We start from the raw sequence: 17,115 nt of genomic DNA, 5'->3' as shown, positions 1-17,115 counted from the left end.
CATGCGAGACAACTTTGGCGCTCTCTTCCGGCCGCAAAAATCGAATAATATCGCCTGGCAGTGATAGGTACATCGCGCGAGTCGCCTACAGAGTGTACGTAAATTATGACATCGAAATAGGCAGGCGTTATCCTCGCATGGTTTTGAAATTTGCCCTTTTTTCCCCATTTTTTACCTTTTAGCTTTAAATATCTGGATAATTTAGGCTGGAATATATGAGTCTATACTTCTTTCGTCGATAGCTGCGTTTTAATGCGAGAAATGTACGCATTATCAAGAAAATGAGGAAAATACTTTTCCTTTTAGGAATACTCTGTATGTAGTTAGTTTTTTTCGTAGGTTTGTTTGAGATACACCTTGTGTACGCGTAGTAAAAGCTTGCAAGGACGGGAACGTATTGTCTGTCTTTGCAATGAAGTGCCGACGAGGATGTTGGTGGTGGTGAACGCGAGACCGTCGTTGTACGATAACGGCCTAATAAAATCGACGTCGTGTCGTTGTGAGATGCGTGGTCATATAACATTACTCCACTCGCTCATGTCTTACGGCTCTCTCTTTCTCTTGTCCTTTTAATAAAATTAATTGGTCTGTACCCCGCCTTCGCGCGCGTATAACATCACCAGAAATAGTTAACACTCGTTCATTGCGAATCTTGAGATAAGCAGCATTTTTCTTGGAAAATTAGATATATAGGCTCTTCCACCCTAAATCGTGTCGGAAATGCGTATTTACGCGTCGTTCAACTTTTCGCGAACTTTTGTGTTCCCTTTGTTCTTAATTTTTAAACTCTTTAATCGATTCAGCTGTTTTAACGTGGTCGAGTACTTCAATTGCACGATTTCTAGACAAGTAAGAAAGAACGTTAAAATTGTAAAAATACACAAGAAATGAATTATTTTATGACGACAAACTATTTTAGGTTACGACTTACGGTTTCGTTGACGGCAAGAAAAGTGCCCGACGAACGATTACACGCTTTCTCGCTGGCATTTCCTACCTTTCTTTTTTTTGCATCTCTTTTATTACTTCATCTCGTTTATTGAGCTCGTGAGAGATTTAAACTTTCCAATTTCTTCATTCATCAGCCGAGTCGAAAATCGTCGGCGTTTTACGAATGGAACGCCTGGCGCGGCACTCGCTCACCGACACGCTTTCCTGCGCAATTTTCCACGCGTTTATTTTCATTAAATGGATCCGATGAAGAGGACCCATGAAGCGTGTTGCCCCGCCGTGAGAACTTTAGGAAATTCGTCGAACGTTTATTTTCTCCCGTCCGACGGATTCTCACGAGAGTGCTCTTAATCGGTGTTCTTACGCAGCGAAATGCGTTGCGTGTCTGTAACGCGCAGAGAAATTTTCGTAAGAGTAACGCTTCGAGAGTGCAATTGCGGCGTGGGGTCTTAATATACCATTGCGATATAATCGCGATTTCGATGCACGCGAAAGTGATTTTCTACATTCTTCGACGATAAATTGATGTGAGATATATTTTTAGAGATCTCAGAATTTCTAAAGGATATTCTTAAAATCTTATATGTATAGAAATCTTTACATATTTTTTATTTTACGAATTTGAATTTTTTAATTATTTAACCTGATTATCCGTTGAGGATAATGGCAAGTAGAGATCTTGCTTTCTAAAAACGTTAAAAAGAAAGTGTGGTTTTTAATTCCTTTTTGAGATTTTCTATTAACAACTTTTTTTCTTATATAAAATTTGCGGGAAATTTTCACTTCAAAACTTTGTCAGACATCATTACAGTCGATCCCAGGTCATCCACACCGGTCAATCTATGAATCGTTCCAACGGGCTCGCGTGTAGAGTTTATTTGTCAGACTTAGCTGTAACGCTCATCGGGTGGGCGGCGGGAGGGAGAAGAGGGCGCGAGAAAGGCGAGGTCGAGCGACAGTGGAGGCGCATTAATGCCAGGGGGATGACGGTATAACTCGGCCGCACCCTTGTAAGGGCACCATCCAATAATAAAATCCGCGTCATTTGGCTAAAAGCTACCGCGAAGAAGGGTGTATCTAGTATCAAGGTGTGGCAATGCGACCCTTATCACGCGACCTGCACCCTGCACAGATACCGCGCTTCCTATCTTTCCCTCCTCTTCTTCCTCTTCACATACCCTGTCACAGAGGGTAGATACAGGCGCACGCGAGGAGTCAGTTTATTATAATTGAATTTCGCAACTAGGCTAGCGTCTCTGTATAACGGGGATAGCTGCGTGGATGATATAAACGGCGACAATATAGCCATTGTTCCGAGAGTTTCGATGTGTCCACCACGCTCGTTAATGGCGCGGACATCTTGCGGACGTTCCTCCCCTTACTTCCTCACGATTGTCTTTTTTTCGCGAATTCTTCTTCCTTTCCTCAGCCGTTCTGCTCTCCACCATCGGAGCCGTCAATTGTTCGTTGCTTCATATTTCTGACCATTATTGGCGTCGGATCTGTCGTACTCAAGCTCGGCGCTTCCCGCTATTTTTAAACGAGTCGCACGGATACCGTTTGAGATATGTTCGTATAGAATTTCGTCGCTGACGGAAATCTCGATGTTGCGGACGCGAGCCTGTACTTTCGGACTGGTTCAGCGGGAAAAGTAAAAGGCCCCCTGAAAAGATACGAACGTATTCGTTGCAAATTCACACGTATGTTATAGCAGCTACGAGATTACTACACACGAAAATTTTTCCTGCTATTATTTCTCGAATCGACTGGCTTAATCGGAACGTTCAAGCCGGGGCAACTATTACAAAAGAGAACGTTTGCGCCTCTCTCGATATCCGTGACGATGAAAAACCTCGTTGGAGCAAATCGGTTCGCTGTAGTTTTCACCGTGATTTGGTACTGCAAAGAAAAACATACAAGTTTTAGGCATCTAATAAGATTACGCCAAGTATATGCCATTAAACGTTCGCGTATTGATATTTTCATTATCTTACATGTCTTTACGACGGTGTTTCCGCGTCTATAATTTACTCTCCGTATGTTTTATTTATCCCTCTACTTATATCTTACTTATATCTTTGGAATCTCTATGAGCGGGGTCTTATAACATACTAATAACGTTAACAATTATCAGGCTTGTTCCCGTTTGTCGATAAGAACAACTCGCTGTCATTTGCCGATTTTTTGCCGATATTTTTCGTTAAACTTCCCGCCGCCGCGCTGGGAGTTCTCGAGTCATCCGAGGTCCGGTAGAACGGTACAACCGTCGGGGCGGGGGACGGGACGGCGCGGCGGGAGGGATGTTTGCGCTCGGGTCAAATCGATCGGTTCGTAGTGCTGAAGGAACCGGTTTCCGGCGTGGAGCATTGGCGGCCAGCAGCGGTTCTCCGTCTATCGCCCGCGCGCGGAGCGATTAACGACCGGTACTCGCGAGAAAGAAACGAGATCGGTGCTCTCGTCGCAACCTGTGCACTTAGAAAGTTGCCGCCGTTCCGCCGCTGCCGGCGACACGTAATCTGGAACGCGCCGCGATAGACGTTTCGCAAATCGCGCTCCATCATGTTTCGCGGCGATATTCCTGGGCGGGCATGAGAACGGGATATTCCCCGGGGAAACAATGCGCGGTCGATTTGCGATAGCGTAATTTTATGTAATAGCGTGATGAAGACAGTGACTCGATTTTTTGTATCGCGAGAATGTACAATCGTGAATGCCTTAGCGATCGGTATTACGTGCACGGAGAAAATTTTATATTAAATATTACTATGTTTTTTCACTAACTTCGGACCATCAAGGAATTATAAGTTTAAATGCTATGGCCATTGTTTTAAAAACAATAAAACAACGTAATTTTTACGCTTTCTCATAGTAAAAATTTTTATGTCTCAAAGCAAAAACTTGCTGGATAAAAGTTAGAATTACAAAGAGAAGTAAAAAATATGTATTAAATAAATTTTTCCTGTACACCATAGTAAAAATTAACTCTTTCCACTTTAAAACAGCGTTTTCAAGTGGACTTTCCACTTTAAAACAAAAATTACTTTATTCATATAATAAAAAGCAGTGTTGCCATAGTAAAAATTACATGAAGATCATGTAAACATTTCAAATTCGGTAACTCATTGTTAAAAATTCGAGAAAAAGGGGAAAGAAATAAGCATTGCTTGCAATATCTTGTCGAGCATGAACGATTTTTGTTGAATAAGTAAACGCGACAGTCAGCTAGAAATGTAATATATGCCATTTGATTTTTAATCATTTTTAACTTTAATTTGATTTATTAAATAAAATCTCCACCTTGTGCGTCCAAGTAGCGCCTTTAGGCGTTCTCGTTATTCTCATTAACTTTATTACATGTTTAATTTTAAAATATATTTAATATTATGTTATATTGTGTTGATATATAAATCTTATTCGTGTATCAACGGCGTTATCTGAACACAAGGTGAAGATTTTATTTAATGAATTAAATCAAAGTTAAAAACGGTTAAAAATCAAATGGCGTATATTACGCTTCTAGCTTTGACTACCGCGTTTAATTATTCGACAAAATCGTTTATGCTCGACAAGATTAGTATTCATTGTATATCACTGTATTGTTGTTGCGTTGTTTTTAATATTTGCTAGTTAATTTTCAAGATTTTTGAACACCATAAAGATGTGTTATATACGAATATAAGAAAGAAAGAAGCAGCAGAGTCAGAGGATCGGTGCTAGCGTGTTGGATCATCGAAGTCAAGCGACGCCGGGCACGGATACTAGTTGGATGGGTGACCGACTGAGAAAACGGATTTTCGGGTGCTATAGAGCCTAGCTGTTCGAAAAAGATTGGTAATATTCGTCTGTTAATTTTCGGACGGATATCTGATTATTTTGATGGGAAAAAAACCTGAATTTTTCTCTCAACGTACGAATTTTTACTATGGCAAATGATAAAATATGTTAAGTAAGTTAAATTTTACTATGTGTACTATAATCTATACTATAAAGTCATGATGGTCCACCGATAATATAAAAAATAGTAAATTGTAATTTAAAATTGTATTATAAATCAATATAAAATTTTCTCCGTGTGGAATATATAATTTCGACAAAAATTACAAAATTACTTGAAACTGAATGAAACAAGTTAAACAAATGAAAATTACGTTACACATAAATTAAATTTGATATGTTATTCAATAAACTATTAAAATAGAATAATGGAATTTTATCCATTCGGATTTAATCAAATTTTTGCAAAAACGAACCGTTACGACCGTGTAACTTGAACTAAATGTTTGAACAGATCTGATTTCTAGAATTTTCGCCAGAAAGAAAGCTAACGAGAACTCAGAATTTAGAATTAAAGAAACGCGGTTAATATAAAAAACGTTCGATAAATTGTAGCGCGACAATAGACAAATAATGAATATGTAGAAAATGATAGACTTTCTTTACAATTACGATTTATACAATTTATGCCCTCGTGAAAACGGTGCCACATGGGGTGATGGCTTGTCACAAATCTCGTGATATTCACTCGACTCTCACGTTTCGTGCAGAGGATTGCGCGCTTCAAAAATGCGATCGGATTGGCTTTTTATTGGTCGTATGGTCGTAATACGATCGTAGCACGGTCGACAATACTTCGATCGATATACACACAGTAACGAATGCTCGATGTTCGTGACTCGGCCAAATCTTGTCTCGGCTCTCTTGACTATCTCATTTAATAAAAGTCAGACCTGCTCTTTTTTTTGTGAACATATTTATGAACGTATCTTTACATATATTTTTAAACGTTGATGAATTACATCGGTTTTTACATATCTCGTGTGGCAGACTGTTTTTGTATTTAAACGACATGATTGATTTGATAATGTCACATACATACACACTAAGTTTACATTATTAATCCAATTAAAGCAAGCATTTTAGTTTACCCCGTAGAATTTCTTAACAAATCCCATTTATTTTTTGGGTAATTCCATTTGCAGCAGAGAAGAAGTTCTAAGGCGGATTTTGCATTTGACATACAGTTGCATCATTCTAGAATTGCCTTGACCCTTGACTTCTTTTCGTCGCGATAAGTGCAACGCGAATGTCTGTCCTCGTTACTTTCGTTATGAGGCTTCGTGTGGTCTGAAGATAACACTTTCGGGTATGTATAGTCAGTACGTTCGTTTGTGTCAGATTTGTTATCCGTTCTCAATGCAAAGCATCGTCAGTTGTTTCTGATTCCTAGGAGCTCAATCATGCCGATTAGGATAAATTGAACACAATGATACAATACTTCTGATTGTAATTGTGATAATTATAGCATTGTACAAGCATTATAATTGAAGCCCTGTGAAATAAACAAAATTCTATATTCCATAGAATGTCATTACATATTACATTTTAAAAATTAAAAGAAAGAAAAACAACAGTGTTAATTCTTTGACTGTCAATGACGGAAATATCCTCACATTAAAAAAAGATACTTATACCTAGAGCAATTAGAACGGGATACTATGTTTTTGGAGTCACTGAATCAAATCTGAAATAAAAATTGTGAAATTTAAAATGGCGGGGAAAGAATGTTATTTCCGGGGCCCCTCAATTTGATAGGTGTATTTGATACATCTGTTGCTGAGAAAAAGAATGCCGCAAACCACAATGCGCTACGATGCATAGTTTTCGAGATATCGATTTTTAAATGTAATAATAAAAAATTTTAAATGTAATAAATGTGTAATAAATTTCCACGCGTGGAAAGCCCACGCATGTACTTTGAAGGCACACTATGTGGAGCCCCTCGTAGGGGGGCGGAACCTACTGCCTCCACGCATACAGTTTTCACGCGAGACGAGTTGTCACATGGGTTCGTGGCGTGCTTTACGAGCTCGTTTATATATACATATACATAATGAAACATTATATATTCTCTATTAATTTCCTGAATACACGTATTTTATGTCATCTAGTAATACATAAAATGGGTCTCCTCCAATTCTTTTTATTGTATATCGCCACAAATATTCACACAGATGATTGACTAACTTATCTTGTTTAATACCACCTCTACTTAAAAGAGCTCGTAAAGCACGCCACGAATCCATGTGACAACTCGTCTCGCGTGAAAAGTGTATATGCGTGGAGGCAGTAGGTTCCGCTCCCCTGCGGGGTGCTCCACTACTGTTAAACTAGACACATAGTGTGCCTTGCAAAGTACATGCGTGAACTTTCCATGCGTGGTAAATTGCAAACCCATGTAATACCGTACAACAATAAATAGTGCTATTATTACATTTAAAAATCGATATCTCGAAAACTATGCATCGTAGCGCATTGTGGTTTGCAGCATTCTTTTTCTCAGTGAAAGATCTATTAAATACACCTATCAAATTGAGGGGCCCCGGAAATAACATTATCCCCAATGGCGGATCCAATATTGCGAAAATGTAAGAAATTGTTTAATTTGCATAAAAATTTGATTTCAAAAGTTATTGAAACCTCTGATTTCAAATTCAAAATAAAAAATCAAGAATTTAAAATGACAAATTTAATATGATAGACAAAAAATTCAAAATATGGTTCAATTTGCATAAAAAAATTTTGAAGTATTTTTGAAGCCGCTAATTCCGTTTTAAAAAGTGAAATTTGTTAATTCAAAAATTTTGATTTCGAATTTGAAAACAGCGAGAAACTCTCAATACTTTGTATATGCGAATCGGACGAGTTGTTGGATCTGCCATTTTAAATGTTGAAATTTTTATCTCAGATTTAGATTCAGCGACTCAGAAAAACTCCCAGAAAGTATCTTTTTTATAATTTTATTAACTCTTTTGCTGAAAGCATTTTTTAACTAACAGCCAAAAAGTTGAATTGTTACTCAAAATTGACTTGTCGCTTATTGGATTTACAATCCGATCCGGCAATCTGTCACTTGCCGAAGCGCGGGGGTCAATGGCACGTAGAGACGGTTGCGACGGAGAGAACTGGACTGAGACCGCGTTCAACGCGAATCAGTACTATCGACACATCCGGAAGAGGAAAGACATAGTCGAGCAGTTTAATGTCGTTCTCCCTAACCCGCATTTTCCGCGTCGTAATACTCGCAATGAAAATCGAATGACACGAATCGCGCGATGTATGGATGTACGTCGTCGTAAAGCGGCAAGCGGATCTCGTACGATGAACCGTGGACCTCTTTCTCTTCACGGCACCCTGTATATTCCGTACACGCAGCCAGGTGAGCTAACGGTGCTCCGGAGCGGTGAAGTAACGGACTCCGCCGCGGTTTGTCGTCGCTATACTTTTATTTCACGCGGATACTCCAGCTTCCACGAGAATTATACATCGCGCCTTATCTGTTTTTCAAGCGACCAAACGATCGCTCGATATCCACGAGATCATCCTTTTTTTAGATCAGGACCGTTTAATCTTCTCTCGTATTAGCATGAGGTTCAGTCGCTCTCGGAACTTAATAAACTTTTAGAGAGATGATCTCTAAAGTTACTGACTACTTACCGGAGATGGAATAGCAATGACGATATTTTATCTTTGCAGTAGATTATGCAGTAGATTACTTCGACAATCATATACGCGTAATCGTATTGTTCTAAATATTTAGATTTTAATTAATAAAATTATTTTTATTATACATTTATTATACATTTATTATACATTTTAATATACCTTAAATCTACGTTTATTGGAAAAATTCTTCGATAGTAGCTCAAAATACGCAAGAGATTGTTCGACACATTGCGAATGAGATAAATCGTTCGCAGGCATTAAACTGTTCTTCCGCGACACGCTCTCTCTCTCTCGTTCACATGCATACATGTACACATGCGCCCGCCAGGTCGGAGTTTTCGGAATGAATGGCGGTGAAACATTTATATGCATCTGCGAGCGGTAATATGCACGGCGAACTAGTCAGCAGAACTTTCCATAACGCTGAATTAGAATTGAATCCAGATTTCGTTGTATACATTACCCGTATCTTTTGCGCGCAAATTATTGATTTTCAGAGGTCTATGCATGTTTGTGCATGGCGTCGAATGCAATTCAAATCGAGAGAATTGTAAATTCGTTCGAGGACAAAATAAACATTGAACGAGAGAAGAGTAGGTATACGTTGTCTTTCCGACGACGTGACTTATGTTGAACTCTTTTATTATCGCATCATTTTTCGTACAGGTTTTTCTTAAATACATAAATAGTTTGCTTTGAATGTGGAATTGTTTACTAGATGGAATTTTTCTCCGAGTTTTTTTTTGCGCGATCTTGCCGCGGTCTCCATTGCTCATGGAACATCCGCGTTATTATTGCTAATTTTCGCGATTGTGACAATGTAGTGCGATAAGACGCGATGACGGATGCGCACTCGGATGTGAGATCAGCAACAATACCTGCATTGGATGCACACAGTGTTGATAACCCGATCTCTGAGCTGCGATGCTTTATTATATAGAGCGTAGAATGATTCTCCGAATGAAACATAGTAGGTTACGCGATAAATATTTACTAGCGCACCGAAGTGTTAGTAACATGTTATATTTAAAAAAAAAAAGAGAAAATTATCACGAGTGACATTGACGTTAACGTCAGACGATTTTAAATAAGATACTTTTCGTCTGTTCTGGAGAACTTATTTCTGTTCATAAATCCATGTTTAAAGACAAGTGCCATGGGAAGCATGCATCGCGAAATTGCGGCACACAAATGTGTTTCTTTTATAAAGATTAATGATAAAAGATCGTAGGACGAGAGATGGACGAATCGATAGCCGATCGGAATCGAAATATTTGACATTCTCCGAAATATGCACTCGCCGCGAGATGAACCGACGATAAATATTAAAACGCACCGGTTATGAAAGGCAAACGACGGTGGCACGCAGAGAGAAGGAAGGTCGTCGAACCTTCGTCACTCTCAAACTCGTTTCCGCGGATGACTCGCGAGGAATTCAGCAACGGAATATCTCTTACCTAATCGTTCTTATATCATTCGTTACGCTACACTTTTTTGTGAGTCGGTAAATCAAAAGCCTTTCGCTGAACCTGCCGACTCGCGCCTGACGCCTTTGCGAGAAAATAAATTGTTTGCGTTTGGTAACAAGCAATTGTAGAGGATGGGCAATATATAACTGATTTGTGTTTTTATTAATTTTTAGATGAAATAAAGAGCAACAGATTTTTTAATCTAAATCGTCTGTTAAAAAACTTTAAAATTACGCGTAGAATATATAATGTCTTACAGATGTGCGCCTTTTAATATCGCACAAACTCGAGCTCTCTCGATCACATTTTTTATCACATTTTGGTAGATCTCGGGAGGTATGTTCATAATGGTTTCTCGAATAGTGTCCTTTAGCTACTCAATTGTGCTTAGTTCGCTGGCATACACATTATCTTTAAGTTATCCCCATAAAAAAAGTCCAGTGCTGTTAAGTCAGGCGATCTCGGCGGCCAGATGATATCGCCAAGACAGGAAATTAACCACCCTGGGAACATTTTCTTCAAAATGTCCATTTGGACTTTGGCTGTTTGACAAGTATGGACGCAATTGTAAATCATTTTTCAAGATAATGTGTAAAAATAATGCCCAATTCCTGGGAACGACGTCTGGTAGAGGTCTCGGGGTTCTCGGCAATATTTTCACGAACTCTTTCAAAGTTTTTTGGTGTGCGAACAGGTGGGGCACTATCGACCAGACACCATCACTATCGCTGACACCATCACTGACTTGTTCACATTTTGCCACTAATTAACGAACTGTATTGATACTCGGCACATTATTCCGAAATCTTGACGTAACTTGCGTAAAGTCACAGTCGTTGACGAATTATTTTGATAAAACGTTTTCACAATGCATACGCGCTGTTATACCGGGTAACGTTCCATAATTAATTTTTTACGTGTGCTCTCTACAACTGCCAAAGCGCTGCTAACAAAAATGCATACATTTAAAACAGCGGCTTATTCAAATCAATTAGTTGTATTGCTCATTCTGTGCAAATAAAAAAAAATAATAAAAGAGGAATTAATGATAAGACAGGATTAAAAACAGGACTAAAAATTCATTATTTTAAAATAGATTTTTGCCTTAGTTTTGAGGCTTAAAAATGTTCTGTAATATAGCATTTCGATCGACAAAAGAAAGTGCACGATTGTATGCCTCACAATAAAAAAAATCGCGGAAACGCGCCGACGCGTGCTACTAGATATAATACGATTCCTTGTGCTAGCTGAAAGAGAGTGCAAATAGTAATTAAACAAAGATAATAAGTAGGCTATCGCAGATCAGTGAAAGTCTATCCGGATACTGATGAGTATAGGAGAAAAGTTGGCACTCTATTCATTTACTGCGGGACAATAATACCTTGATAAGAAGAAAATTTATATTTATATATATTTCCCTTTCTGATTACGTAATCAGCTAGGTATGCTTTTTGATTCTTTCGCTTAGAAAGTTTCTCGCGGCAACTTCTCTATTAAAATTAATGATGTACACTTTCTATGTATTGTTACTCGATAAAAGCTTTGCAATGACAAGCGTTTGATTTGTTATTCGCAATAGACAATATATGTTTTTTAATTACGATATCTTAAATTATTCAAAGAAGTGGAATAATGTAATAAACGTATATTTCGACAAGCATAAACTCACGTGTATAACTCTTGTATAAAAATAGAGATATTTTTTATTCATTCACACAAAAATCAATAAATCTTAATATTTCTGTTGCCCTATTTATTGATTTAACATTTCAATCACAGTTTACTCTTTAATTTTGTAATGTAAACAAAAGATTTTATTCAATGTTTCTTTTTTTATCAAAGATCTGTTACCTTTTTTTTAGTCTTACAATAATCATCGAATGTGCGATATTCTCGAACTTTATACCATACTGGCATGAATTGAATTCTTCAATCTAAGCACTTCTTGTCTTTATACACGTCTCTGAAGAAATTTGGTGAGACTTTATTCTAGGTGTGATAAAATATTTTTATAATACTTTCAATTCTTGAGGGCTTCAGGTGAACTTTCGTAACATGTCGCATGGTTCTAATCAGGAATACGGCGTTTATTTCAGTCGAAGTGTTCGCGAAAAGCGCGACGGTGTAATCGCGGCGGATATTTTTAACAGCCAGGAAATCAGACTCCATATCATCGGCCGACGATTTGCAAGCTGCCGGTGGAAGCCTTACATATTCAACAATGACTCACATTTCCAGGAGTGTAACTCACCCCCTTTCTCACCTACAATGTACCGCGCCATTGTTTGCCTCCCCGTTCGAGAGCGACTGTCTCTTCCTGATATGACGTGCTTCATCCAATTCCTCTTTCTTTTTTTCTCCTGTTTGACACTTTGCCATTTTTACGCGAAATTATCGTAATTTTCATTTAGACGTTTGTTTCGGTCCTTTTATTCTCGAGAGCGACGATGGCTATAATGATTCGTACAAGACTAATTTGAGGTTTTACTTGACGCTGAGTGATCCCGCAGTATTTTCAAAGTCTTTTCTCAAAAGTAAGACATCAAATGATACGCTAATAAAAAAAGATAATCGGTAAGATTGGAGTTTCGAAGAGCTCGGCATAAATATGATGCTTGGCGATAAATTGCAACAAACGAATAGTAATTGCTATAATCAGATATGCGCAACGATGCGAAGAAGAAATAACGATTTAGTTGTCTCGAGCTAGCCGCGTGTTCGGTCGACGATAAGGTAATGATTTTTTTAAACAAATTAGAGGTGTGAGATAAACACAGACTCATTACGGAATGGGATATACTATTAGCGTTTTAATGAGACCGTTCCCTTCGGCGTCCTGTATCAGTTCGAGTCTTGATCAATGTCAAGGCCTCTTGACTAACGGTTCAGCGTTCGGGAAAAAAATATCTCTTGAACACGATATTCTCGACCTTAATGAGCCGCTCGCATCTCACACGTGCGCACCTTGCAATGGTAATGTTCCTTATTATACTACTTTTTTCTTTGGAACGAAATTTTTGTTATTGCATTAAAATGCATCGGTGTAGAACTGATAGAAGAACCGTGCTATCTGCGACTTATCTTTTTCTTCTTTCTCTTACATGAATACAAATAAAAACACGTTTCGTGTAAAATAAATAAACTATACGTTAGATACGCTACTGATTACTGAACTATAATTATGAAGTAATTTAGCGATTGCTCCAAGATATACATATAAATGTTCAGATTATTTTTAGAACGGTGGGACATGTTAATAAATTGAAGAAACTCAGCTATTAATCATTATGCGATGTCCAGCGGAAAATAAACTTCTCTCGTGCAAGGAGCAACGGTCAGGTGTAACTATGGCCTTGAGTCAAGCTCGAGCCGTTTCCGGAAGAGGTTAATACCCGAAACGCATCGTTGCCTCTTAGGGTTGGAGCGTGTCGTGAATGGTTTAAGTTTTCCACGCTTCGTGCAAGAAATCAGCCGTTCGGTCGATGTTCCTATTTATTTCCGAGCTCTCGTAACTTTGAAGGTCGCAGGAACTCGGGCTTGGATAATGTTATTAAATTTATCGATTGCCCTGTAACTCGTATCGTAATATGGTGGGTGACCGATAACATCAAGGAAAAAAAATTTATCCGCCAATCATTTCTATTAAAGTTTAATAGTCTCAGCTGCGGAGCCGCGATATTCTAAATTTATCTTTATTTTCTTCGGTAAAAGAAAAAAAAGATTTACAGATTTTAATTTACGCGGAGAAGAGATATTAGAATGTCACGTTTATATATAAGAACGCTTGCGTTTATTTCGATCGGAAATCGCGCGAAAAAGTAAATAAGAGAAAAGCCTCATTTTTTTTAATACGTACGTTTATCGGACGAGAGTGGAATTATCTCTTTTTGCGTTATACTTTTGGCATTTCCATCGTACATATAATTCTGTCGCTATTTTGCACCGCGTCGTGTCGAATCATGGCACGTTTGTCGGTCAATTAAAAAGTCTACGGCACGATCTCACCGGCGCGGTCCGGGGAACGCAGAAGAAGAGGCGAACGCATGTCGGTGAACGTCCGCGGGGGGTCGTCGACCCAGGTCGACCACCAACCGGAGGAGAAGGCGAAGGAAGAGGAGGAGGGGGGAGGAGGAGGTGGAGGTGGAGATGGAGGTGATCTTGGTCGTCTTCTTCGGCTTTAACGCCGAGTTGTCTTTTGCGCCATTTCCAGGCGGCAGTGGTGGCGGCACCACCACTTGCCTCCGTCCTTGATACTCGTGCTGAAAACCCTGGTCTGTACGATTATCTCGATAATACGATGCTGTCACCGAACCTTGAAGCCGAAAGGTCGTCTCGGCCGTTGGCGCGATTTACGCATTACATGGTTCCTCCTTGATACGGTCCCCTAGTAGGAAAGCTCGATATATCATCAGGTCGTCGTGGAAAAAAAACCAAAGAGGTTCTTGTAAAGATGTTCTTGCCTTTGGTTTCATCTTCTATATTCGATATAACATCCATATTGAGTTTTTATTAATTGTCTTTTTAATCTTTCTTCTTAATGGATGTGCTAACTTTGAAGATACGATGTAAAGACGTGCGAAGGCGAACATTTTGAATAATAATAGAAAAAGAAACATTATATATAACATGTAACACGTAACATTTTTCACGTTGATGTCTTGAATAATAACAATGAAGATTTTTCGCTTGTGTAATGTCCGATGGAGTACTTCCTCTTGGGATAAGATCTTTATACATTGCTAAGGTTTTTTAACTTCCCGATCCACTGACGCTTGTCTTGGTCAACTTCGAAACTCGCATTTAGAATTTAACAAATTGATATGATATACTCTGCAATTATTGACCATTTAGATGGAATGTTTCAATAGTCGATCCTTATGTCTGTTCTGCTCGACAATAGATTCTTCCCTATTCCAAATGTATCGGTAACAAATCTTCCGAACTCTATTCTGAGGCAATCAACAGCGCTATATCGTCGTTGCGGTTTTAATGGAAAATTATTTCTTGATAATCTGTGAACTTCATTCATTTAACTTCATATTCTCAATACGAAACTAGCAGAAATCGTAATTGCACGTATCGCCACTCAAATATCGAGTTATCTGCGAAAATTGAAACTACTGCAAAAAATTTTATTAATTTTCAAGAACAAATTACTTTCGCTTTATTTAATATTAATGTCTACTAATTTCATCGTAGTCTTCTTATGGCATTATCTAGTGAACGTTAGCGTTATCAAAAGAAGAAACCTTTCTTCGCGTTATAATTAATCCTTTTTGTTTTTCTTCTTTCAGCAACTGTTCCGCAGTCAGCCGCAAGGCGCGACTCCGCAGCAGCTACAACTTCTGCAGCAGCAACAGCAGCAGCAGCAGCAGCAGTACCTAGCCGCGTCCCAAGCGCAACAGCAACAGCAGCAGCAACAGCAACAGAACTTTCCTACGGCCCCTTACACCGTTATCAGCGGCCAAGAGCCTTATGTAGGGGCGCTGATAGCTGGCGCACCCCCCGTCGTACCGCAGTACTATGGTGTCGGGCCCTGGGTCTATCCGGCCGGATTGCTGCCGCAGGCACCACCCCAGGCGGCCGCGCCACCGCCACCTCGGCGACCGCTCACCCCCTCTTCGGCAGCGGCCGCGGCCGCGGCCGCGCAGGACACCGCCAACAATCTGGCACAAACGGTGAGTCAGCCTCCGGCATTAGTCGTCAAGATCCGTAAAAAATAGAAGAAAGCAGAAAAAAATGACAATTTTCCCGATCACGCGTTTGCAAATAAAAATGGAAGACGTCTCTTTGCCGTGATTTGGTTACGAGGAACATCTTCTCGGAGAACATCCAGCTAAATTTATCTTTAACTGTTCAAAAATTCAAGAAATGGGAATTTGGCCATTTTTTTTAGGAGTTCTCTTTATGGAGTTTGTTTTTAAATTTCCGAGGTTACGAAGGTGCACACGTTGCGCATTTTTCGAAATAAATTGAATCACGCGTATATAGGTACTGTGAGTATCGCGATGATACATGATCGTTAAATAAAGGGGCTAAATTTAGGCTTGATGGCGGGATATAGATAGAGAACTCACGAATTAGCGCGAATTAGATGTGTTTCTAATTCTGTGAAAGCTATTTTCTCGCTCGCCCGTTCCCGTGAGTGGCCGATGATTGTTTTTGCTTGATATAAGACGTGGAGCTGCGTTCGTTGTACCAATTAGAGATTGCCACATTGTCTTTCTAGATATTTTACTACTGTGACAAGTGGAGGAGAAGTTAGGAACGCGCGGCTGTGATGTTCCCGACTTGTAAAATTAGACGTTCAATTTGGAGCGAGTTACGTTTATTGTATTTATGGGCAGCGATACAAATGAACGCGACAGAAATCTCGGTGATTCACACGGAGCTTGCATAAACAGTCGGACATTTCAGATTATCACATCTTTTTTGAAAGAAATTGAGCTCAAACCTTACATGGCTGAAGATAGAACTTTGAAGACACGTACTTCTTTTTACGAGAGCTACAAGAAGCTATTTAAATTTAATCTTCTCAATTTTTATTTTCTAGTTTCTCCAAGTTCTATTATTGATTGACTTTGAATGATCGATCAACATTTTTGTTAGCATGGTTTATTAATGTATCGCAATTAATCTTTCCGCAGGTACAGGGTCAGTATCAGGTGATACCGGCTTATTACGATCAGAACGGTTCCATCGTCATGGGAGGCGTGCGCGGACTAAGTTCGGCGGCGACCCCCATGAGATTAGTTAGTCCTGCACCAGTTCTCGTGAACAGAGCCCCGTCTCAACCACCACCAGGTCCACCGGCACCACCACCACCGAACCTATATTCTCAACCGACCCCGACATCGCATAGCAACGCTACACCCGGCGAATGCCTAGGTGAGTCTAACGGGAATCCGTTCTGCCGTACTACCACCGTTCTCTTTGTAAACACACCTGTAAGAAGTCTTGTAAAATCATACTGTGTGTAACATCTTGTAAAGACTATCCCTCGTTCCTTCTTCCCTCGTGTAATACGTGTGTAATGCATGTCTGTGTGCTACGAAACGAAATTATATGACGGTTGTCCGATTATAATACGTTAACGTGTGCCATTATCGTTAATGTCTGTTAGTGATATCACTTTGCTGTTCACGGTTGACTCGTCTGTTCCCTGCAAATACGCGTAAAATACACTCGACAC

General features: G+C 39.3%; 1 protein-coding gene across 6 annotated transcripts in view; it reads left to right on the top strand.

The window, feature by feature from the left end:
- Pum (pumilio) overlaps positions 1 to 17,115 on the top strand; it is a 107,024-nt gene that overhangs the window by 80,266 nt on the left and 9,643 nt on the right. For all 6 annotated transcript variants that reach the window (XM_071713615.1, XM_071713614.1, XM_071713612.1 and 3 more), the window contains 2 exons: positions 15,218 to 15,601; positions 16,571 to 16,811. In XM_071713615.1, the coding sequence (XP_071569716.1) occupies positions 15,218 to 15,601; positions 16,571 to 16,811 (625 nt within the window). The remainder of the gene's footprint in view (positions 1 to 15,217; positions 15,602 to 16,570; positions 16,812 to 17,115) is intronic.

This window comes from Temnothorax nylanderi, unplaced genomic scaffold, assembly GCF_030848795.1.
Source record: "Temnothorax nylanderi isolate EJ_2023f unplaced genomic scaffold, tnyl_v1.0 TNYL_tig0126_pilon, whole genome shotgun sequence".
Lineage (NCBI taxonomy): Eukaryota > Metazoa > Arthropoda > Insecta > Hymenoptera > Formicidae > Temnothorax > Temnothorax nylanderi.
Note: the sequence above shows the minus strand (reverse complement) of the source record. Positions and strands in the feature narration are given on the sequence as shown.